The 26,215-nt window shown below is 35.1% G+C and overlaps 2 protein-coding genes and 1 long non-coding RNA gene across 11 annotated transcripts in view; 2 read left to right on the top strand and 1 right to left on the bottom strand.

The window, feature by feature from the left end:
- The window catches only part of LOC134647351 (probable peroxisomal acyl-coenzyme A oxidase 1), a 38,472-nt gene extending 13,166 nt beyond the window's left edge, over positions 1–25,306 (top strand). Inside the window, exon 13 of the mRNA XM_063501688.1 lies at positions 25,110–25,306. Within this exon, the coding sequence (XP_063357758.1) occupies positions 25,110–25,253 (144 nt within the window). The 3' untranslated portion in view covers positions 25,254–25,306. The remainder of the gene's footprint in view (positions 1–25,109) is intronic.
- Positions 3,322–15,145, bottom strand: LOC134647333 (uncharacterized). Of its 9 annotated transcripts, none has more exons than XM_063501660.1 (8): positions 15,055–15,145; positions 14,814–14,952; positions 14,464–14,602; positions 14,257–14,353; positions 11,946–12,041; positions 7,105–8,129; positions 6,921–6,987; positions 3,322–6,568 (listed from the first exon to the last, which is right to left on the bottom strand). In XM_063501660.1, exon 8 carries the CDS (start codon positions 6,319–6,321, stop codon positions 3,643–3,645), a length of 2,679 nt encoding a protein of 892 aa, XP_063357730.1. In that variant the 5' UTR covers positions 6,322–6,568; positions 6,921–6,987; positions 7,105–8,129; positions 11,946–12,041; positions 14,257–14,353; positions 14,464–14,602; positions 14,814–14,952; positions 15,055–15,145; the 3' UTR covers positions 3,322–3,642. The 9 variants fall into 9 exon arrangements, 8 of the variants coding, with proteins under 8 accessions (XP_063357730.1, XP_063357732.1, XP_063357733.1 ...); XM_063501662.1 differs by having other exon boundaries at positions 11,946–12,030; XM_063501663.1 differs by lacking the exon at positions 7,105–8,129.
- LOC134647355 (uncharacterized) lies at positions 12,049–13,505 on the top strand. Its single transcript, XR_010096824.1, has 2 exons — positions 12,049–13,098; positions 13,346–13,505. It is a non-coding gene; the product is annotated as an uncharacterized LOC134647355 (long non-coding RNA).
- Positions 25,307–26,215: the final 909 nt, after the last annotated feature.

Raw genomic sequence — 26,215 nt, 5'->3', positions numbered from 1 at the left:
TTTTTTTATGTAATTAATTAATGCAGCCTGTCTGCAGACTGCATTTATTAAAATACATAAGAAAACAAATACCAACTTGCCAATAGCAAAATCCTGAGAATTATCGATAGCATGTGAATGTACAAAATTTGTATAGAATTCTTTAGGAAATATCGCCTAATAACATGTAAAACGAACTAATTTTATCAGTTATCAGTTAATTTTATCATAATATACAAACAACAAGCAATTTACAGTTTGGAGGTTATTTAATAAAAAACAAAATTACAAAGAAATAAATTTATTGAAGTTCTTGCACTAAAATGATAGAGCACACGTCTACATGCATATCTACATGCATAAACACACATACCACGCAGAATTTTCGTGACAAGTGACGATACCTTATCTTATAGGATCAAGAAAGAATTCAAATCATCGAAATAATGAGTACGGGCTGCAAGGAATGGCCCAGTGATGCTTGAAGCAACGATTTTTTAGACGAAGATATGCCTTACAATATATTTATAATTATGAGTCATATATATGTTTATAATTATGAGTCTTTTAAGTAGCACGTAAAATATATAGTGCCTAATAAATTATTATTGATGGGTATGTACTACTCGACACGAAAATAAATTAGGAAAAATATGTTCTTTAAAAAAGAGTGTACAGATGTGTGTACTATATCAACTATGAAGTCATTTTTCAAAAATATATACAGGGTGATTTCAGGGTCGTGATCCAGAACCACTTTTTGTGACTCTGTAAATGATCCACATTATCGTATGGTAGTATTTGATTAAAAGATAATTACTTTAATTATTCTTATTTTTCAAGTAAAATTATTGTTATACTAAGTAATTATGGTCACCCTATGACTTTTGACATACGCTGTATGGAAAGCGACAAGATGTCACATTGAGTAGGGTCACCAACTTGTATGCAAAAATGTTTTTTCCTACTTGTCATCTGGAAAATCATCATCATTATTGGTGAAAAACAATAATTAACAACATCAAAAAGCTCATCTTTGGATTCTGTATGATGTCTGGCTCTCTTGCTCCACGACCCCGAAATCACCCTGTATAGGTATATAAACCCCTATAACGGAAACCTATGTGTGTTAATAATAGTGTGGTAGCCTGTTCCTATTATGGTCTAAGATCCCACATATACAGGGTGATCAATCCAAATGGGTCAGTATGGAGAAGTCAGAAACTATGAGAGATAGCGAAATCTGTTCTTAGGAACCATGGCTTCGATTTTAGATTTAATAATAATGGCATTCAATTTTTTTTTTATCTATCATACATAACCGGGATTCGAACATGGTCAATATTCTTGTTGTTTGTTTGTATGGCAACTTTTAAACGATGCGTGATAAGGTGGGAGGTGCTCGACCAAATATCATATAGGGCCCCGAGACAAAACAAACTACATAAAAAAAAATCAAAATGGCCGACATTTTTTTTAATTTTTTCAAGTTGGTACGAGCGCACTGAGATTTGGCATGCGGCGAGCCTAGGGGCCCAAGATTACCATGTCAAAATTTTTGTTTGAAAAAATCCAAAATGGCGGCGGACACGGGCAAAGTCAAATAATCTCCAAGTAGGTTAAGCGAGTCCGAAGGCCTTAGCCCGGAGCCTTAAACACGACCCAACACTTTTCCTATTGAGCGTCGCGTTTTGGGAGTCGGGGTGGAGGCTCCGGGCCTTCGGCTGTCTGCCGGGGTCGGCTTTCAGCCTCCCGGCCTGAAGCTGGCCCTTCGGGCTCGCTTAACCTACTTGGTAATTTGACTTTGCCCGTGTCCGCCGCCATTTTAGATTTATCCAAAATGTTTTTTTTGACATGCTAATTTTGGGCCCCCAGGCTCGCCGCATGGTTCCTAAGAACAGATTTCGCTATCTCTCATAGTTTCTGAATTATACTGACCCATTTGGATTGATCAACCTGTATAAGCACCCCCCACCTATTACGCATCGTTTAAAAGTTGCCATACAAACAAACAACAAGAATATTGACCATGTTCGAATCCCGGATATGTGTGATAGATTAAAAAAAAATTGAATGCCATTATTATTAAATCTAAAATCGAAGCCATGGTTCCTAAGAACAGATTTCGCTATCTCTCATAGTTTCTGACTTATACTGACCCATTTGGATTGATCACCCTGTATAGTCGACCTTCACCAATCTGTCTGACGGATGAAACTATGAAAATATGAAAGAAAATATGTTCCAGAACATAAATAAATAGGGTTACCTAAAGAAATATGGTCAAGGCTAATTTTAATAAAATTTTTGAAAAAAAAAATTTTCGGCAAATTTCACCGATTTGTCTGACGAACGAAATAAGTTTCAATGGAAAGTAAACAGGGTTGCCTGCGAAAATCCGGTCAGAAATAAGGGTTGCCAGGCTTTTAATTAAAATAAGAAGGGAAGACTTTTAGCGATAACTCATAAACGGCTTAACTGATCAAGTTTGTTTTAATTTTATTTGATTTAGTTTTTTAAACACTATTTTCATTTTTTTCATATTATTTGGACAGATGGTTCAAAAGTTAGAAGGAAAAACCGTTTTTTTTTTCTAAACGATTAGTTCGATATAGGGTTACATACATTTTTTTTCTTGTTTTTTCGTTTGATACCAGTGTTGTAAGATGATATTTGATATGAGTTTTAAAATAAATAGGGTTTTCAAAAAAAAACATGAAAATAGTGCTTAAAAAACTCACTACATACCACCAAGTTATTACCAGTGGTAACTACTGGGATTTTTTTTCCACCTTTTACCACTGGTAACTACTGGGAAAAAAAATCCCACTAGTTACCACTAACTCGGCTTGGTGGAATTTTATTCCCAGTAAGTAGTTACCACCTAAATATTGTTAGAATTCAATACTTATAAAAACAGTAAAAATAGTATAGTATAAATGTAGCGTGCTGTAATACATGAAATTAAAAATAGCCTTGACCGTATTTCTTTAGGTAACCCTATTAATTTATGTTCTGGAACATATTTTTTTTCATATTTTCATGCTTTCATCCGTCAGACAGATTGGTAAAGGTCGACCATATGTGGGATCTCCTACTATTAGTTTTTTTGTATCAGCATCTCTGTCATAAAGTTGTGAAAATTTGTCACACAAATCCCGTGCAATCACTCTGCAAGCTGATCTTGGTGTTACTTTTGATTCTTGGAAGAGTTCAGGTTCCGTCACACAGGCGCGTTTTCAGGGCGGGGCGTGAGCGTTTTATATGTAAAAGCGGCGCGCCAAGCTCACGCCCCGCCCTGAAAACGCGCCTGTGTGACGAAACCTTTAATCTGTTATACAGTTCTCACGATAGCGTTGACTTCGGCATTAGAAATCGGTTTACAATCATTTAATTTTGTCACTAACTACTACTACTACTAACCGTATTAAAGAGACTATTGAGCGAAACCAAGGTTCCAAAGTGTTCGGAAGTCTATTGTAATAAATTATTTGGCAAATTAACGGACATTTGAAGGCATAATTAATTTGTTTATTTCAAAAGGGTACAATCAGATACTCTGGTACAAAAAAAGTATACTACCTATTAATAATTGGTCCAATTCGTGAATTTTGTCACACATTGATCTTGCGACTGAAACTCGATAAACCTAGCTAGAAGTTTCTAAAGCAAATCTAAATAAGCATGATGCAGACATATAAAATGGCAATTGTCAATAATATGTGTTTTATAAGTGTTAAAATGTAGCAAGCTTTGGTAGTCACTACATATTTTTTTTTCATTAAGATCTGATTGAGGTGTAAAAAGCTTTTGGCATAAGCCTATTTCTGAATTATATTGAAATTTATGATTACATCCAATGAAATATGGATTTTCATACGTATCACTAAATAGAATCATCTCTACTTCAAGGAAATTCAGTACGTTTTCTTCATGTTTATAGAGAAGGTAATCGCCTGTTGCATAATTTATCCCCCTGTAACCTATTTGCGAAGCCGAGAGGATTGTTCCAGGGGTGGTGTTAGAAATCAAGCACCTAACGCTTGATGGTAGTTCGTCGATTCTGTGTACACGAGAATGTTTGGAAAATAATTTGGTATCATACCGAATACCCTGAGAAAGATAACCCTCGTGTAGTTGATGACGATTTGATAGTGAAAGTGTGATATTGACAAAATTTGGAAGGTGTCGGACAACGTTTTTGAAAAACCTATGTTTGCTTTCAAATCTAAGCGTCCAAGAATAGATCAACGGTCCATGAATTCTCGTCAATTCACCATAGTGTAATAGGTAGTGATGTTTAGGTCTTAGCGGAGTATTAGGGAATAACTGTTTCCTAAGTATTAAATATTCTTTTGTGCCAGATGATAATAAAGCTGTTTGACCAATAGATATCTCATATGCGCAAATAAGTTGTGCTATTTCCCGCAACTTTATTATCATTTGCCAGACAGGGTCGTGAATATTTACAGAGTTTAATAAAATTAGCGGCAAATAATTTAGAAAATGCCAGTTTTCAAGAGCTTGACCCCCTATTTTAACAGAGCCAGCTTTAAAGGGTGGTGGCACACTTTTTTTTTCCATTTTCGACAAACGTTCCATTTTCATGTTTAAAAAATTTGGCGTAAAGCTTTTGTTATTGATGAAATAGTTGATAGCTAAAGCGATGTCAAATTGCACAACACCCTCAAATAAATCATGTCCTAAACACGGAGGCAAACCGTCAATGACATGATAGTTTTCGATTTGGTTAAAAACGGAGTCCTGTTTAACCCCTCGATTATGAACCGATGAACTACCATCCTCATGTAATTGGTTAGAGATTTTTACGTCTTCGTTATAGTCTTCAATAGTTCTTTTTTTTCCTAACAGTATTGGATTTTGCGCAAAAGGTTCTTTCTCAATTAAACAAAACCTGCAAAAATATTTTACATTAAAGTTTTCAACAAAACCACCAATGGTATGACTTCCCAAATTGTCACCAATTATTGTCAGAAGAGTGCCATAAATAATTTGATTACACTCTTTAATATACACTCCACGTGTTTCTAAGCTTCTAAGGTCTTCCGTTAATTTACCAAAAATTTTATCATGACCGAACTCTTTTAAATGTTTTTCCTTGCACAATAATACCAGTTTCATGTTATCTATTTTAGACCTATTATAAGGAAAAACATTTACCAGCGTCATGTAAACTCCTAGTATTTTATGTTTGATCTTAGATGATCCCAAGGGATTACAAACTTCAAAGGCGTCTTGATACAGTATTATTTTTAATGTGTTTGGATTATTTATGAATTCGTTATTACACATTTTTGAGCCACATGTTATATCTTTTAAAACATCATTTACTTTATTTTTTGGGTTTTGAAATTGTTCAAGAAATGTCTTATCTGCAAACCACGTTCTAATGGTGTCTATGATTGGTATATATTGTAAGGAACACATTTTGTTAAAATTGTTTCTACCTAACATTATAGAAATTGGTAACACAATGTTACAAAGTTCCGAGTAAAGTTTAAATCTTAAGTACTTGCTTGTCAACTTTTTAGACCAACTGCCATTCATACTATCTTCATATGTCGAATTGAAAACATGTTTCTCCATAGCTTCTTTAGAATCTGGATAAGTTTCAAGAGCATGTAGACATTTAATTTTAATATTTTTCAAAGAATTTTCATGGACATCTGAATAACCTTCTACCACACTGCAAATAGCATCTTGAGAAAGAAAATTTCGTGCCTCTAACTTGAGTAAAAGTAACAGCAATGGTTTCAAAAATAACAAATCAGTTTCGTTATTAAGATCCGTATTGACTTCTAAATCGTCAGACATATTACAATCTTGAATATCGCTAGTAGTAGGCTGAACGTGATCTAGGCTACTCGGGTTTAAAAAATCTTGATCTGTCAAATTCGAAACAGAGTTAAAATGATTGCGATACACATGACTTTTTAATGATGGTATACTAGTAAAAGTAGACGAACCACATGAAGTTGTTTCAGATGAAAGATTATATGGACAAGTTACTGCTTTTCCGGATTGAATATCATGAGTTCTTGAATGGTATTCGACATTTTTTAACAATATTCTCTGATTACATTCTGTACACTTAGAATAGGTTGAATTAATGTCAACTCGTGGACTATCAGTACTAGTCCCAGGCTGATGCAATCTAAAATTGTGATTTCTAAAAGACTCATAATTATTGAAAACACTCTTACACAAAGGATCAACACACGGAAATTTTACATTTTTACAGAACCTGTGACTTTTTTGATGGTTATTGTACGAAATTACTGTGGAGAAATTCTCGCCACAATAACCGCATGTAAATGCCATTACTGGATTTTACTGATTAAACTAATCACTTTATTCAGCGTGCGTCCTTTACGGACTTTACTTCCTTCTTTAGGGTTTATTTTAAACACAAACCTTTGAAGAAATTCCAATGTGTTTTGACAGTGCACTGGATATTCCATATTCAAGTTGAAGTAAGCCGCCATCAGTAGTTGTAACGACGTAGACAGACTCGCAGTTTCGCTAACAATCGTTTTTTCTACCAGCAAGTAATATATATTTTCATTATCTGTGGGCAAAAAACAAAATGGTTAAAACAGGAAATATAATAGGCTCCCAAATTTTATACCTCCTCCTCAAATAAAATAATTTATCGTATTACGTTAAGTGGCACTACTAGTGAGTAAGTGTACAAGTCTCGGGCAGCGCAGTTTTAAAAGGGTATAAGTTCCATGCAACACTTATGCCCCTTTTAAAACTAAGCTGCGCGACACTTGTACCCTTTTTCACTAGGGCCACAGGTTTATTCAATACATTTACGTTTTAACACTGTATGTTTCATATTATAAATTATATGAAACATACAGTGTGGTGCTTCGCAGGTAAGGCATTTTATCATTGTAATAATAATTAAGTCTCACCTAAAAATACAATGTTAGGCGCAGCTATTTCGGGTAGCTCTGCAACTTGAACCCTGGTTAATGGTTTCTGGAAAAGAAAAAGTTAATAAGATTAGTAAATGGAACTACTATATTTAGAATGGAACCACATCCGGAAGAAAATGGATTATGAATGAAATATATATATATATATATATATAGATACCTCATGTGCTTGGTATATGAGTTTTATATCTTCATTGAAATAAGTTGCAACCATCTGTAGGTTACAATTCAAGTTATTGTCATTAACAGTGCATGTCTTATTTTTTTTCTTCGTGATCAAAGTTTTCAACCGCTCATTCAATGCCGTCGTTTTATTTTGAAATGCATCCATACACTGGCCAGAATTCAAGGCACAAAGACGATCAAAATGCGAAATCATATATTTCTCCTCTAACAATACTGGCCATTCGTTAAGAATATGTGTTACGGCAGGTGCTGAGTTCAGAAATATCCTTTGCTGTGCATAGGTCTCGTTCATGTAGAATTCAACTTTTGATTCATCTCTTTCCTTTATGGAAGAAACCGATTTTAGCCAGTCCTTTTTAGAATCTAAAGTTTCAAGATCCACATTACCAGGATCACTGGGTTGCCATTCTTTGCAGCCAGCACTCAAATTTTTAACGACTCGAGATTTCTTTCTTGATCCTAAGGTATCCATTTTATTCGGCCTTTGTAGATAATGAACTCTCTCTTCAACTTTTTTAAAAATGGTGTGGTAGCCTGTTCCTATGAGTTCGTTTGTATCAGCATCTCTGTCATAAAGCTGTGGATATTTGTCACACAAATCTCGTGCAACCACTCTGTAAGCTGATCTTGATGCTTTTGTTTCCTGGAAGAGTTCATCTGTTACAGTTCTCACGATAGTGTTGACTTCGGTATTAGAAATCGGTTTACAATCATTTAATTTTGTCAAAAGCGACGATGGAAGTTTGTTATAGGGAATGTCAAACGCAAAGCTATTTATGCTTGTGTCGCTGTTATTGCTAATTATGCTTGTTGTTGGTGAATTAGGAGCAGTGATTGTAGACGCTGTTGCTGTGCGACTTTGATTATCGCTTTGATCAGGTTTCCAGTTATCCCCTATAAGTATAACCTCATTTTGGAGTTCTTTGAGAGCTTCATTGTCTTCTATTTCTGTGCCATCAATCAAAAAAATCTTTGATCCGTATATATTCCTTTCATTTGCTGTAATAAAGATGTTTTTTTTTTATAAAATGGTTACAATTAACATAAACAAAAAATATACAGCAATAACTTTAATATGAGAACCTACGGATGGTTAGAACATATTACAATTATTATTACAATAAATTATAATATTTTAGCATAACAGCGAGGGGCGTTGTGTCTAAGAAACTTTTTATAATCAAAGAAACGCCCCATGATTCGATCAAGTTGTGTTCAAATGTATGGGGAAGACAAACAAATTATGTAATGTAGTATGATACCTTTGAGTATGGTGCTTTACGCACACTAGTGTCCCATCCCATCCCCTCCCCCTGACGCAACCCCCCCTTTTAGCATGAAATATGTCCCGGTTGACGGTTTTTTTTTTAATTTTTGAGAAAAGTATTAGAGTTAGGAATAAAGTGTCAAGGTAAGAAATAATCCTCAATAAATTTTAAACAAAAAAGGTCACATGCAACTTTTTGGTAAGACTCACCATTCATGCTAAAAGGGGGGGTTGCGTCAGGGGGAGGGGATGGGACACTTGTGTGCGTAAAGCACCATACCCAAAGGTATCATACTACATTAATTGAATGCATCAAAATCGGTTCAGCCAAACGCGAAATAATCCCGAACAAATATACATATATACGGGTCAAACTGAGTACCTTTTTTTTGAAGGCGGTTAAAAAAGGTAAAAAGGTATCAACATTTTTCCCGAAAGCGCAGTGTTTTATAGAAGCCAAAAAAAAGTGCTCATTTTATTGCAAATTACTGAAGTTTAGATCATTACAAATGCGAGACTAAAACTCCCGCGTGTCCGGCGTGTCCAATTTGCATAGTTTTTGTGTAATAAATTTTTGAAGATCGTGTTTTAGGCCCTAAGATTTTACGAAAAACGTTAATAATTTGCAAATTATTTTGTCAACTTTCTGTTGTTTAGTTCTATTGGATAAACCATTCAAAGACGCAAATTTAGTGGCAATTGTGACTTCTCTAGGTATATTGGTTATAAAGATATTAATAAATTTATTGTTCTTGGTTTTCATTTTTTTTCTTCCATGTTCCGCCGTAGTAGGAGCCCATATTTGTATGACAGCTTCATTTATATGTCTTCTATCCACCCTATTTTTTACAAGACCTAATTCCGTGGAACATTCTAGTAATCATCGAAACACTTTATATCCGGGTTATCCGGCCGCTAGGGTTGGCACTTCGGTATTTTTATTTATACGCCATTTTCTTGGGGATATCTGGTTTCGAGTTCATATGGAAGAAAATGTGGTCCCACTGCTTCGAGAACTGATTTAGTAAGTACCTATCAGGCAAGTGAGAGTCGGGTTCGCATACGAAGGGTCTAAAAAAATTTTACCATGTCATACAGTGTACGATGACACGGATCCTCAATGTGCAACTCCAACTCGTACTTGACCCTTACTTTATTTAATTTAATTTTTAAACATTTAATAATTGGAATTTAAATTTAGGGCAGTACGTTTCAATATATTTTTTGTTTCAGATGCTGATATGGACTTAGAAGAGATACTGAATTTTAAAAGAATACCGGTTTGGAATTGGAATCGTCGTTTGGATCGCCAAGGATGATAACTGATCTGAAACTTGTATTATTTAGACTACTTATACTGAATTTTAAAAGAATGCCTGTGGATTTGGAATCGCCGTTTGGATCACCAAGGCCTAAAAAAGAATTATTGGGAGAATTTTTTGATTTTTGATGATTGGGATTAAATACAACATATTTAAAAACTTTATTTGTAATTAAATACAGAAGAGAGCTGTTGTCTATTTTTTCCGAACACCGCATGCACAGGAATCTCAGGAGTAAATCCCAACACCAACGTCCGAGTTCTGTCCAGACGACAGTTATTACGAGGTGCAAGATGGGGCAGAGAGCCTCGAAGTAGAAAATGATGACCCGACCTGATGAGCCAACTAAAAAAAGATATATACAGCAGTGTTTCACCTTACTGCATGGTAATGAGGTCCAAAAGGGTATACGTCTCTTTGTAGTCGACTGTCATACAGCTAACGACCAAAATGTAAATATTATCTACCCTAATTATAAAGAGGAAGAATTTGTAAGTTATCTTTAGCTAATAAATTACTAAATCTTAAAAAAAACTTATTATTTCATATGTGTAGGTTTTTATTAACATATTAAAGTTTATTTTTACCACCCATAAAAGTGCTATACTGTGTATACAGCGTTAATATTATATCCGGGTGAACCCGGATATTGGTAGTGGCAGCCCTGACCGCAAATTTTGAATTGGCTTTAAATTCAATCTTCCACGGAATTAGGTCTTGTAAAAAATAGTGTAGATAGAAGACGTATAAATGAAGCTGTCATACAAATATGGGCTCCTACTACGGCGGAACATGGAAGAAAAAAAATAAAAACCAAAAACAATAAATTAATTAATATCTTTGTAACCAATATACCTAGAGTGGTCACAATTGCCTCTAAAATTGCGTCTTCGAACGGTTTATCCAATAGTACTAAACAACGGAAAGTTCATAAAACGATTTGCAATTTTTTTTAAGTTTTTCTCATACAGCTAACGACCAAAATGTAAATATTATCTACCCTAATTATAAAGAGGAAGAATTTGTAAGTTATCTATAGCTAATAAATTACTAAATCTTAAAAAAACTTATTATTTCATATGTGTAGGTTTTTATTAACATATTAAAGTTTATTTTTACCACCCATAAAAGTGCTATACTGTGTATACAGCGTTAATATTATATCCGGGTGAACCCGGATATTGGTAGTGGCAACCCTGACCGAAAATTTTAATTGGCTTTAAATTCAATCTTCCACGGAATTAGGTCTTGTAAAAACTAGTGTAGATAGAAGACGTATAAATGAAGCTGTCATACAAATATGGGCTCCTACTACGGCGGAACATGGAAGAAAAAAAATAAAAACCAAAAACAATAAATTCATTAATATCTTTGTAACCAATATACCTAGAGTGGTCACAATTGCCTCTAAAATTGCGTCTTCGAACGGTTTATCCAATAGTACTAAACAACGGAAAGTTCATAAAACGATTTGCAATTTTTTTTAAGTTTTTCTCATACAGCTAACGACCAAAATGTAAATATTATCTACCCTAATTATAAAGAGGAAGAATTTGTAAGTTATCTATAGCTAATAAATTACTAAATCTTAAAAAAAAACTTATTATTTCATATGTGTAGGTTTTTATTAACATATTAAAGTTTATTTTTACCACCCATAAAAGTGCTATACTGTGTATACAGCGTTAATATTATATCCGGGTGAACCCGGATATTGGTAGTGGCAGCCCTGACCGAAAATTATAATTGGCTTTTAATTCAATCTTCCACGGAATTAGGTCTTGTAAAAAATAGTGTAGATAGAAGACGTATAAATGAAGCTGTCATACAAATATGGGCTCCTACTACGGCGGAACATGGAAGAAAAAAAATAAAAACCAAAAACAATAAATTCATTAATATCTTTGTAACCAATATACCTAGAGTGGTCACAATTGCCTCTAAAATTGCGTCTTCGAACGGTTTATCCAATAGTACTAAACAACGGAAAGTTCATAAAACGATTTGCAATTTTTTTTAAGTTTTTCGTAATATCCGGGTGCCTAAAACACGATTTTCAAAAAATTATTACACAAAAACTACGCCAATTAGACACGCGGGAGTTTTAGTCTCGCATTTGTAATGATCTAAACTTCAGTAATTTGCAATAAAATGAGGATGTCACTTTTTTGGCTTCTATAAACACTGCACTGTGAAACGTCACAAATATACATATAACGAACTTACTAAGTTTTGTGGCAGGTTATTAGCTACTATTTGATACAGTGCAGGCATTGCAGTCTCCTGGGGCAGCTCATCAATTTTGCAGAGTCTAAAAGCAAGCTTAGGGGTCGTCCATTAATTACGTCACACGAATTTCTAGGTTTTTTGACCCCTCCCCCCTCCTTGTCACACTTGGTCACATTTGGCAAACCCCTCCCCCTAGTGTGACGTCACATTTTTTCTACGAAATCGCCAAATCGAATTAAGTAAGTATCTAAGTATTATTAATATTTTATCAAAATATTTTTGACGATATAAATATTAGTAATTTTATAACCCAAAACTGCTTAGGAAAGAAAATTAAACGAATAAAAACGATTATTGTTTTAAAAACTTGTTATTTAAATGTACAGCGAATAAAATAATTAAATAAATTTTTGGTTACTGATGAAGTTAAAGTGACGTCACAAAGTTTGTGTCTCCCTCCCCCATGTCACAATATGTCACATTTTCTTGACCCCCTCCCTCCCCCTAAACGTGTGATGTAATTAATGGATGACCCCTTACTACAGAAACTAAAAGCACATTATGTTTCATGTCACCTCTATTGCTAAAGACATAAAATTACAGATAGCAACTACTACCAGGGGCCCATTTCTCAAAAGCTTGTAGTTTGTAATACAAGTGGAAGTTCCTTTCTAAAAAAAGCTGTCAAAATCGCTGTGTGACACAAAAAGTGTGGCATCCACTTGTATTACAAGTTACAAGCTTTTAGAAACGGGCCCCAGCACTCAAGACATTTTTGTCTGTAGAAAATTTAAAACAGTAATATGTTTATTTTTTTTCTAGAAATAAACAATTGAAACCAGTGCGCAGTCAGTTAACTCAGTAGTCAATTTGCTAGAAACCGGCATTAATATGTAGTGATCGGTAACAAAGTTTTAATTTCATGGCAGTATGGCAGAGTTGCATTAAAGGAAAGTAACAATTTTGAAGGAGACAGTCAAATAAGGTTCATTAAAATTATTGGTAATGGTTAATAACCTTTATATGAACGCTGCAATGAAATTAAATAATAAATAAATATTATAGGACATTCTTACACAGATTGACTAAGTCCCACAGTAAGCTCAATAAGGCTTGTGTTGTAGGTACTCAGACAACGATATATAGGTCCGTGGGGTAGGGGGGCACGGGGGCTCCACAAGGAGCTCAGCAAACGCCTAAGGCAGGCCACAGGTGACCCTCGCGCGGGCAGCTTTCTCGCGCAAAGATTGTCCATAGCAATCCAGCGTGGGAACGCTGCCTGCGTGATGGGCACCTTACCAAGGGCGCAAAATTTTGATAGGTTTTTTTAAATTTTAGCTTTAGTTTTTAGTTAATTTTAGTTTTGTATTATTAATATAAATTTTACAATAAATGAGTTTTTTTTTATATACAAATACTTAAATACATAGAAAACACCCATGACTCAGGAACAAATATCTGTATCATCATACAAATAAATGCCCTTACTGGGATTCGAACCCAGGACCATCGGCTTCGCAGGCAGGGTCACTACCCACTAGGCCAGACCGGTCGTCATACATACATGTAAATTAGAATGTTGTAACCGATCAGGTGATCACTAATTACTTAATATGTTAAACAAATTTCTGTATGTAAGTGTGACTTTTCAAGTTAGCGCTATGGCGTACAATGTAATTAAATATTTGCTTAATAGAGTCAGACTGTGAAAAGTCTGCAGTGATTTTGATAGCCCACGCAGTGCAAGTGTCATTTTAAACGTCAAACTTCTATGAAATTATGACGTATAAATAACACACTGCGTGGGCTATCAAATCTGCTGCAGACTTTTCTTGGTGCGACTCTACTACCATTCACATAGATATATGAGAGAGGGTATAACAAGTTTGTATGTATTTACATAGAGGTATATCGGCACGAATAGATCTAATTAAGTGACAGAAAATAGGCCTCTATCTACAATCTACATACCTAATTGGATACTGTTTAGCAAAAATATTAATATGTCAAACCACATTGATTTTGCAATATGTCAACTTCAAGCGTCTAATTTTTAAATTGACATCACGACTTTAAATCTTACCAGTAAAAGATAGAATATTAAATGCAATAAATAGCATTTCATTTTTAGTTGTACCACTGTTCATGATAAGCAACGATGTTACTGCAAAATAAATGTGGTTTGAGTCAGCACATTAATGCTTAACAATAGGTATCCAATTATAGTCTATTCTACAATACACTACATTCTACAATTACACAAAAAATATTTCATTACGAAAAGTCAAATTAATTTAGATTTACTCACCATTTTCAATAACATTTTCTATTGTTGGGTCCATTATTTGAACCGCTTTTTTGATTTTTTGATCTACAGACCAAATTTTTATAACAGGCATGTTTTACTGTGAAGGAATAACACAATTTATTAGTGTTGGTGACTATTTAATTAACCTACAAAATCAAGCATGTACTAATATCGTTTTAAATTTAGATGTAGCTAGTAAATACTTACATTTTTTTAATGGCATACGACGAGTGCTCCAAGATTTGCAGATCTGGTCTGATCTACCCTGGACGTGGACACGATATCAACTGAACTTCGTAAAGGACGCTGAGGAAACCGTTAGAAAAAGTTGAACCGCGAACCCTTTCTGGAACAATCATATTAAGTACATAACGCTTTAAGGTCTAATGCAGATTTCACTAGATATTCGATGCAAGAAAGTAAAGGTATATCTAATACTTATATTTACCAGTTTTCTTCTATGCTATCTCCAATTTTACACGTTTACACAATTAACCTACAAAATCAAGCATGTACTAATATCGTTTTAAATTTAGATGTAGCTAGTAAATACTTACATTTTTTTAATGGCATACGACGAGTGCTCCAAGATTTGCAGATCTGGTCTGATCTACCCTGGACGTGGACACGATATCAACTGAACTTCGTAAAGGACGCTGAGGAAACCGTTAGAAAAAGTTGAACCGCGAACCCTTTCTGGAACAATCACATTAAGTACATAACGCTTTGAGGTCTAATGCAGATTTCACTAGATATTCGATGAAAGAAAGTAAAGGTATATCTAATACTTATATTTACCAGTTTTCTTCTATGCTATCTCCAATTTTACACGTTTACACGAGTACTACTTTCTACGCACAGCGAGCGCCATTTTGAAGTGAACAACTGCGCACCAACGCAGCTGCAGAAGGCCTAACGCGAACCACGTTCGACGTGTTGCCTCCCTGTCACACTTACGTACAAATTCACAGGTGCGGCAGAGAGGCAACACGTCGAACGTGGTTCGCGGTAAGCCCTCAGGTGCGTGGCGTGGGGTGCGCTTCATGGTGCGCTTGACTAGCGATCGCGTGATCCATGTAGCTTGCGCGCCATTCGCGCGCGTAAAAATAGTGATCCGTGATTGGGTGTGTTCCAGTGCCGCACAAAATTCGTCCAATCCGCGAGTGCTAACGGTTATGAATTCATATTTGGGGTTGCCGTGCTTAAAAAGATTTATAGTTTATTTTTCGAAATTAATAATTAGGTACACAATTTTATCAATAATAATTGCTGACATTGGTACATAATAACATCGTAAGTTTTGTTGTTTCCAACTTTGATGCTGTAATTTACATTAAGGGGTTCCCTGGAGCCAATGAATGACCTATTTGAATCCCTTAGTTTTCTAATTTTTTTTTTGTAGCTTATCATACGGTAAAGTTGAAAAGAATTTATGTACGAAATGGGTATCATTTGATATTTACCAATCGCTTTTCCGCGCTCGAGAGGAGGCCTGTGCCCAGCAGTGGGACGTATATAGGTCGAGATGGTGATGAATCGCTTTTCGATGAAGGGGAAAACATCGTGAGGAAACCGGACTAATTCCAACAAGTTTCCTAGTTTCCTCTCTGGGTTAGAAGGTCAGATGGCAGTCGCTACTGTAAGAACTAGTGCCTACGCCAATTCCCGGGATTAGTTGCCAAGCGGACCCGCTGCGAGCAGCTGTGGCAAAAAGCTGGGATAGGAAGATTTATTATCATAGGGTAAAGTGCCCTATTACCAGCCACCTGCATTAATCGTTGAATAACTTTTATAATATGTCCAAAACTACACGGAACGGTGTTTGTATGTATACACGGTGTAACATGAGGATGTTACACCGTAACTTTAACCGAATAACTTTAACCACGCATTTCTGAGGTCAAAAGAAAGAAAAAATGTAATATCAGTTTAGGTCTACCTCGCCAAAAAAAAAATTTTTTTGTTTTGTTTTTTAAATTTTTTGAATGTATTTGTACATAATAAATAAATGTTATTTGATGTTGATTGGTAAACTTTTCACTTAAAATTGATTTTTAAATTTTTTTTCGTAAAACCTATTTTTTGCAAAGTGTTAGAGTGACATTCCATTTCCAACTGCAGCTGCAATACTGTTCATTTTACTATGGAAACGTGTCGCTGTCATTGTCAATTTCCATAGTAAAATGAACAGTATTGCAGCTGCAGTTGGAAATGGAATGTCACTCTTACTTGTCACTTTTGGACATCTATCAATAAGGATATTTAGACTACGTCTCATAGCAGCAACATCACACAACTTGTAACAATAAAAACTTGTTTTTTTTTTTAATAATATTATCTCTGAAACTAGGCGAATTTCAAAAAAGTTTATAGGACATTTTTGTCTCTAAATATGATCAGGAATACGCTGTTAAAATTATTCGGCTTCCTAATGTTACACGGTGTATGTGTCCGCGATTATCTCGCGTTTAGCTGAACCGATTTTGATGTGGTTTTCAGAAAAGTGTTTGTTACATTCTGGAGAAGGTATTAGTATACATAGAGCTGAGCTGATGCTGACCCTGGCCGTACCTAGTGGAACTAGAAAAGACAAAACTGTGGAAAAATACAATTGGACAGCGCGGCAATGCCGCCAGCCTTCTTGGCACCCTGCCCAAAGGCACAGAGCTGGAGCCAAGTTTTTATTTATAATTTTAGTTTATCTTGTAGTTAGTTGTAGCTTTATGTAGTTTTTATTTAGTTCATAATTTTTTGTAACATATTTGCTGTGACTTATTTTTAAAAAGTATTTTTTTTTATAAAAAGGACGTCATGATCGATTACCTTTTTTCTAATTGGGGCATTTTACCCTATTCCATATTTACTTAAAAATTAATTGGGAGGAAAACTAACTTTTTATCCCGCCAGGCCCCTATTTCACGGAATTTCGTGACAATTGTCGTATCGTATTTCTTGTGACAATTGTCATTAGCTTCGCAAAATAAGTACTTATTAACTGGCACACCGCCCGTCTGATGGTAAGCGGTTACTGTAGCCTATGGAGGCCTGTGACGTCAGTAACAGTGATGTCGTCAATTGTCGGACCTGTCACGTTGGTGAAATAGGAGCCTGGTGGCGAATTAGCGATTTTACCTCGCTTTGACATAAAAACTGTCAAACCACATACATTTTTTGTTTTTTGTAAGTAAGTTATTCTAAACTTGTACAATTTTCTCAAAAATGCCTGAATGTAGTGCGCCAAATTGTACAAACAGAGGAGCTCATTTATTTCCCAAGGACCCAACACGAAGAAAACGTTGGGAAACTGCTCTGCGTATTAAAAACTTTAGGGCAAGGGATTCAGCCCGCTTATGTGCAATGCATTTTAAGGAAGATGATTATTTTGGAAAAAGTAGATATACAGGTAAGTAAATTAATAAATGAATAGAATAGAATATCTTTATTAGCACAAAATGAAATACAATTTAACTTTAATGCTAGTAAGTTCGGCATAATTGTCTTGAATTCTAACATAAACTGTGTCACTTAACTTCAAACTTAGGTAAATCTATTCTGCTGTAAGGTTGGTTATTTAAAAAATAATATAATAATCTGAATAATAATCAACCTTAGAGTAGAATTAATTTACCTGAGTTTAAAATTAAGCGGCACAACTGATATGAGGTGATGTGATGTGTCCTAGTTAATACATACCTGGCTCAGTATTAGTACTATTTGTACTTTCTAAACATTATTTTTTAATTTTCAGACAATGAACCAGTTGCAAAGTTCTTAAAAAAGACTGCAGTACCAACCATATTCTGTTTCACTAAAATAAAACAAGTAACACCAGAAGCGCTTAAACGGCAGGAGCGTTATGAAAAAATAAGTCACAGAAAACTGTTTAAAGATGTCAAACAGGTCTTAGTAGAAGCAACACCATGTGTATTACTATTGTATTGTTCACAAGCATAATGCTGGATCTATAAGTGACAGGCAGACAGTTGAACGAAGTGGTCTAGTGTCAAAGTGTGAAAGTGGTGACAGTGTACTAGCAGATAGAGGATTTACAGTACAAGATGTGTTTATAGACAAAAACATTACTGTAAAGATATATATATCGCAGTCAAAAGTGTGAACTGGTCAAAAGAACTTTTAACCGACAAAAACAGGCAAAACTGCTTTTGACTGAGCATGTTGGTCAAAAGTAGTTTTACCTGAGCCCGTTTTTATCGGTTAAAAGTTCTTTTGACCAGTTCACACTTTTGACTGCAACATATATACTTTTATGAAAGGAAAATCACAGATACCAGGTTTAACAATCATAAAAGATAGACAACTTGCAAGTAAACATGTCCATATAGAAAGGATTATTGGATTGACAAAATCCTGGTACCCTGATAGGCTATAGCCATACCTTGCAAAAAACAGATTCATATAGTAGAAACACTTTTTGTATGAGCATAAAAACCTATAATAGACTGGATAATAACATCAAACAGTTGCCTTTGAAAATGTTTAAGGGGAAACTAATAGCATGGCTCGTACAAAAGGCCTTCTATTCCATCGAGGAATACATGGCATCTTTTGACTGAGGTGGGTGACATAATATAATATTAGGCCTCGACTATTATGACTTATGACTGTTTAAACTTAGTTTTAGTTGTAGTTTTAGTTTTTTGCATGCCAGATGCTGGTGATGTGTTACCCAATATTGTCTGACCATCTTTTGTACCATATTTCATGCAAAATAAAGTTATTTGTATTTGTAAAAACCTACAAAATATTAGTCTTTTATTGGAATATAGTCCATTTCGGCCGCACATCAAAAGGCTCCTCTTCACGTTGGGCCAACCCCAACGCCAACGAGGGACGCATTTATGCGTTAGAGGGAGCAAGTGATATTGCTATCTCATTCTACCGCATGGCTGCGTCCCTCGTTGGCGTTGGCGTTGGCCCAACGTGAAGAGGAGCCTAAAGGGATTGGCCAAGCGTGGTCCAATCGGCACTATCGGCAGTGCGCGGTCGAGGGTGGACGTTCATGTTTTTGTGTTTTTTAAAATTAAAAATGACGAATACGTGGCCGCCCCACGAAAATATAAAATTTTTAGAGCTATATAGGGGAGAAAGCGTAATATGGAACCCCAAACATATAAACACCACAAGGATAAAAATAAGGTAAAAATATCGTTTTACTTATTTATATGTTTGTACAGTCAGCAGCAATAGTTGCTAAGCTGGCTAGGTGTTCAAAATGATCTTGCCGCGACTTTATTGTTACGAGAATAAGAGCGTGTCAAGGTAATTTTGAACATCTCGTCCGCCTAGCAACTTCTGCTGCTGACTGTATGTATTACCTGTTATGTGCAATAAAGTGACGTACATACATACTGTTTGTTCGCGATTATTTCGCGTTTGGCTGAACCGATTTTGATGCGGTTTTCATAAAAGTGTTCGTTATATTCTAGAGAAGGTTGTAGTATACATAGAGCTGAGCTGATGCTGAACCCTCGCTGTACCTAGTGGAACTCAGGTTTGGTGCAACAATAGACACACTCTGTTTTGGTCATCCGACACGCCTAGGTGAGCACTTGGGAGAGCAGTACCCAAATAGAGCTGATGCTGAACCCTGGCTGTAACTGGCTTCCACGTCCACCTTGGAAACCGGTCAGATCACAACTGAAAGTCGCCATCGTGTAGTAGCGTTCCGACCAAGGCACGGCTAAAGGCTCCTCTTCACATTGGGCCAACGCCAACGCCAACGAGGGACGCATTTATACGTCAGAGGGAGCAAGTGATATTGCTATCTCATTCTACCGCATGGCTACGTCCCTCGTTGGCGTTGGCGTTGGCCCAACGTGAAGAGGAGCCTTAACTCATGGGCCAAGCGTTGGCGGAGCGTTTGGCCAACGTGTAGAGGAGCCATGATATGAATATTTGGCATATTTATTTTTAGAGACGTCAAAGACGAACCCAAATAAATAGGTACCTACGTAGGTATGTATGTAGATTGTAGATTTCGTATTAAGTAACTAAGTATTTCTATCTTTACATAATATTAATGAATCTATTTATCTTTAAGTAGGTATTAGTAGTAACGGGGTGGTGTGAGCACAAACCGATTTTGCCTAAAATTTATTAGGTAAGTACCTACTTACTAAGTAAGTAAGTACCTTTAGTACCTTCTTAATTTCCAGCGCACGGGCGGCATTCTCAGCAGGTTAAAACTTGTTCATGGAATTGTATTAGGGTTTCCACGTGTCCAGTTTCTGTTTCTTTGTCCAATGTGTGTTTTGTCTCACATTTTGCTTGAGAGAGAGAGAGTGAGATGCCATGACATTGGACAAACATATCATTGGACACATTACCGCACCGCACCAAGGTCATTGTGCGACGCACCCATAAGTAAGACCTTGACAACAACCTTGACAATGTCCTTGGTGCGGTGCGGTAATGTGTTAGCACTGTTAGCAGCTTTATGGTAACATTCCATTTCTAACCGCAGCTGCACTACCGGTACTGAACGCGTCGATGTTATTGTCAATTTCCATAGTAAAATTGACAGTAATGCAGCTGCGGTTAGAAATGGAATGTTACCATTAGGCATTAAGTAGTTTGTTTTCTATTCTATGTATGTAGGTAAAGGATAACTCACGCTCACGTTAGACCGGGCCGCATCCGGGCCGGAGCTTCCGGCGCTTAGGTACTTTCCTATGACATGACAGGCGAACACGTGATGCTTTCCATAGAAAACGATGCGCCGGAAGCTCCGGCCCGGGCACGGCCCGGTCTAACGTGAGTCACCCTTAATGGGTACTCGTATGTTACCAGTGTTGGGCACTCAAGAATAAAATCATTACTTATTTGAATATATACATATACCTAGTAGTTAGGAGTTCGTAAAAATAAAATCATATCGATTTAATTCCCGTCAAAATTATTCAAATAATTTCTTCGGGAATCCATATCCATACTTCCATACTATATATAAATAAAATAAATATAAATGCTAAAGCTAATAAATGCGAAAGTGTGTCTGTCTGTCAACAACCTCTTCACGCTTAAACCGCTGAACCGATTTAGTTGAAATTGGGCATAGAGATATTTTGAGTCACGGGGAAGGACATAGGATAGTTTTTATGTCGGGAATCATCCTTAAAGAGAGTGAAAAGGGGGGATGAAATTGAGAGAGAGTTAATGAATTGCCTGATCACTGATTGAATGAAACTTATGCTCAAATTGAATGATTGCTATTACACTTTCTTCAGGCGCTATTCTTACACTAGCTGGTAGCTGCTGTTACTGATTCCACGCAGACAAACTTGCGGGCAATAGCTAGTAATTCATAAATGTGAAAAAAACTCGCCCACCGAGGATTCCGTACTTTTTAGTACTTATTTATTGTTATCACTCACACCTTAATAATGAGAGAGTGAGACACTGACATTGGACAAAGAAATTGAATGCAAATTTGACAGGTGGAATACCACCCTAAGGGCCCCTTGCATCATTCCACTAACCCGGGGTTAACCGGTTAAATCTGGAGTTACCTTGGTTACCAGTACAATTTGACACTGGATTAACGGTTTAACCGGTTAACCCCGGGTTAGTGGGACGGTGCAAGTGGCGCTAAGCTAAGTTAGTTAAGTAGTGGTTTGGTATTTTTCCTTTTATGCTGTTTAACTTGTTTGAACTAAAATAAATAAAAATGTAATGTAAAGACACACATTGAAATAGTAAATTTGCAGAAAATTAACCCATTGACCGCCACAGACGGCTGTGGACGTCATTGGAAAGTTTTGCCAAGGGCGCCAACGACGGCTACAGCCGTCAGCTTCGCCAATTCAACAGGGAGTTACGGGAGACTCCGTAAAGTTCAATTTCGCTTAAATATTCGCGATCGACTGGTGTCGGCATGTTCCTTTGCCGTCTGGCGTTCAAAGGGTTGGGAAATTTCATTGTATTGTTTTTAATTTTACTGGCATTTTTCTGAATATTACATAAAAGATAAATAAATTTACATAAAAAAAAAATTCACGAAAGTATCACGACACACGACATTATGTAAAGTTCCCCAAAGGGTTGGTCGAGCACCACCTAGGTCTGACCGTTTGGCCGGGCCGTCTAACATTTTTCTGACCGGAAGCGGTCAGACCAAAAGTCGGAATTTTCTGGAGATCACGAGACCGCCCTCTATATGAAACTGTCGAAGTCTAACACACCACGAACCTCCTTCTGGGAGAACAATTGTGTCATCAGTCAGTCGTGTTGCAGCTATATAATATAGAAATACGTACATAATAAAATTATTTTTGTCCCTGACATTCCATGTAATTTTACAGATTTTATGTAAAAGTCCATTGTCTTAGTGATTACTATACAATACATATTGAATATGTAAAAAAAAACATATTCACGGCCTCCTTAGCCTATTAGTTGATAGTGATACCTTGCCTATAAAGCAGGACGTCCCGGGTTTGCATCCTGGTTAGAGCATTTATTTGTATGTCTATTATCACGTATATTTGTTCAGGAGTTATGGATGTTGCCTAATGTATTCAAGAATTTATCGATTATACATATATATATATACCTAAAGTGCCCACAACACAATCCTTATTGAGCTTACTGTGGGACTATGTTAATTTGTGTAAAATTGTCCTATATATTATTTATTATTTTACCAGTAAATTTACAGAAAATATATAGGTATACCATTAAGAAGATATTGGTAAATATCATAATATTGTTTGTAATATTACTGACATGTTTCGGAATATTACATAAGACTTAAGTAAATTTACATAAAAATGTATTTTTCAAACAAAATAGTAAATTTGCGAGTTTTTTATGTAAAATACCCGTTCCAATTGTTGAAAATCAATTGTAGTATTACAGATATTTATGTAAACGGGCATTTCTTAGTGACTATTACATATTTATCGTGTAAAAAGACACATTTGAACAGGAAGTTTACAGAAAATTTGTAATATTAAAAAAATGTTGGGAAATTTCATAATGTTTTTTGTAATTTTTCTGTTATTTTCGGAATATTACATAAGAAGTAAGTAAATTGTAATAAAAATGTGTTTCTCAATAAAAAATGGTAAAATCACGAGATTTTTATGTCAAATTCCCGATTTAATTGTTAAAAAAATACATTAAACAAGTATTTGTCCCAAAAATTCCATGTAATTTTACAGATTTTATGTAAACTGTCATCTCTTAGTAATTATTACATATTTATTATGTAAAAATACCATTTAAACAGTAATTTCTACAGAATATATGTAAATTTGAAGAAATGTTGGGAAACTTCATAATGTTTTTTGTGATTTTAATGACAGTTTTTGGAATTTTACATAAGACGTGAGTAACTTTACACAAAAATGTAATTTTCACAAAATTAGGTAAAATTATGAGATTTTTATGTAAAATACCCATTTTAATTGATATAAACACATAAAAAAATGAATTTGTCCCAAACAATCCATGTGATTTCACAGATTTTATGTAAACTTCTATCTCTTAGTGATTATTATATATTTATTATGTAAAGCGACACATTTAAACAGTAAATTTACAGAAAATATGTAAAATTAAAGAAATTTTTGGAAATTTTATAATATTGTTTGTAATTTTCCTGACATTATTCCGAATATTACATTACACGTAAGTAAATTTACACAAATATGTAATTTAAAAAAAAAATGGTAAAATTACGAGATGTTTATGTAAAATTCTTTTTTTAATTGTTAAAAACACATAAAAAAAGTATTTGTCCCAAACATTCCATGTAATTTTACAGATTTTATGTAAACTTCCATCTCTTAGTGATTATTACATATATGTTATGTAAAAAGACCATTTAAACAGTAAATTGAACAGAATATATGTAAAATTAAAGAAATGTTGGGAAATTTCATAATGTTTTTTGTAATTTTACTGATATCTTACGGAATATTACATAAGACGTAAGTCAATTTACATAAAAATGTATTTTTCACGAAAATAGGTAAAATTGCGAGATTTCTAAGTAAAATTCCCTCTTCAATCGTAAAAAATACATGCCAAAATGTATTTATCCCGAACATTCCATGTAATTTTACAGATTTTATGTAAATATTCATGGCTTAGTGATTATTACATAAATTTTATGTAAAACTACATAAAAATTATTGATTTTACCGAAAAAATTTAAAATTTACGAGAATTACGTAAAATGTCATATTTTTCCGTAAATTTCCCAGATTTTTCGGGAATTTTACAGGATTATGTAATTTTTTTGCATGTAAAATTACATAATTTTTAACAGTGCGTCCTAGATGCGGCTGCTTTTGCTTGCCTAATATAACAAGCTATTACCACTTTCAAAGCATGATTTAATTAACTTACCGCTGAAGAATGAAGGACTTTGGAGCAGGATATCTAGAACCAAAGGTCTTTAACACTTTAACCGCCAGAGTCTGATATATAAGACATTACATATCCAGCTCATTTCGCCACAGTCTGATAAATAAGACAAAGATCTGATTTGGTTTTTTACAGCACATTTATAACTCCCGTAACTATGCCAACCTTACTCTGCGTGGTACAATTACTTACTGTCGGTGGCGACACGAGCACGCTCGATCAAAAATTGCTGGCGGTTAAAAGGTTAAAACGCTACTCATGAGCTCCATTATCCGGCACATGGAGATGGTGGGAAAAGCTCTTGAGCAGTTGACGGATATTTCCTAGAGGGTAATTACTCAAAAGATCTTTATGGGTCGAAGTGTATCCGCAAGGGCTCACGAATACCATAAGATAAGATAACTTACCTTACCGTAGATAAACCGTAAATGTAACTGATTTCATAGTGACCTTTTCCTCAGATCCTGCAATCAACCCTGGGCGCGTACGACGGGCGCGTGTACGAGCGGCTGATGGCGGAGGCCGAGAAAACTCCCCTCAACTCCGAGCCGGTAAACAAGAGCTTCCACACGCACTTCAAACGCTTCATGCAGGGAAAACTGTGAAACTTGTAACTGTGAACGAATTGTGATGTCATTAAAGTTTTGATTGTGAAAGTAAGTAACGTATTTATTATTTACATGTAACCCATGCTAGGTAGTGCCCTTGGTGGCTTTTTGAGGATTTGATCAAAGAATGAAAAAAAAAATTTTTTTCCCGGATTCTCCTGACCTAGATAAGATAAGATAAAACACGAGTTATTATATACAAGATGTTAATATATTCAGATTCAGTTCTTTAGATGTGTTACTGGAAATTCAGCATTCAAATATTTATCACAAAATTAAATTACAAATATTAATAAGCAATATATACAGAAAAATGTTAAAGGCCAAAATGTCAATGTGTGGTGTCAATGTCAAATTACTAAACTAAATTATCTAACAAATATTAATTTAAAATGGTTGTATTAAATTTAAATAATTAATGCCATATAACAAGTTTCCACAATAAACTGTACAGTTATTCACATGTCCGGCTGGAATTTCGCATTTATAATACATATTACGCACAAATGAAATTAACAATAAAAAAAACATTAGGTACAGAAAAATATAAAAAAATAAAATAAAAAGAAATCTTAATGTGTTGTACCTACGTATCAATGTCAAATTAGGTACTTAACTAAATCCTATCTAAAATTTATTCATTTGAAAATGTCGTGTTATATTTAATTTTTGAGTACTCACCTACCTTACCTAATATTGTTGTTTTTGACTTTGAAAAAATAAAACTTCACGTGATATCTTCTCAGACCCCCCCCCCCCCTCCCCCATCTTGATCATTCGTGATATTTTTCTTACCCAATAAACGATCACATGATTTCTGGACGACCCCTTTCCAGGAATTGTACGATTTATGGACCACATACGCGCCAATAGAATTTCAACGTTATAATTCCGATTTAAGGTTCAAATTAGATTGCAATTTCGAGAAATGTGACTTGGTCTTCAAATGAATCATCAAA

The sequence above is a fragment of the Cydia amplana genome, chromosome 4 (assembly GCF_948474715.1).
Source record: "Cydia amplana chromosome 4, ilCydAmpl1.1, whole genome shotgun sequence".
NCBI classification, from domain to species: Eukaryota; Metazoa; Arthropoda; class Insecta; order Lepidoptera; family Tortricidae; genus Cydia; species Cydia amplana.
The sequence above is the reverse complement of the archived record's forward strand: the minus strand, read 5'-3'. Positions and strand labels throughout refer to the sequence as shown.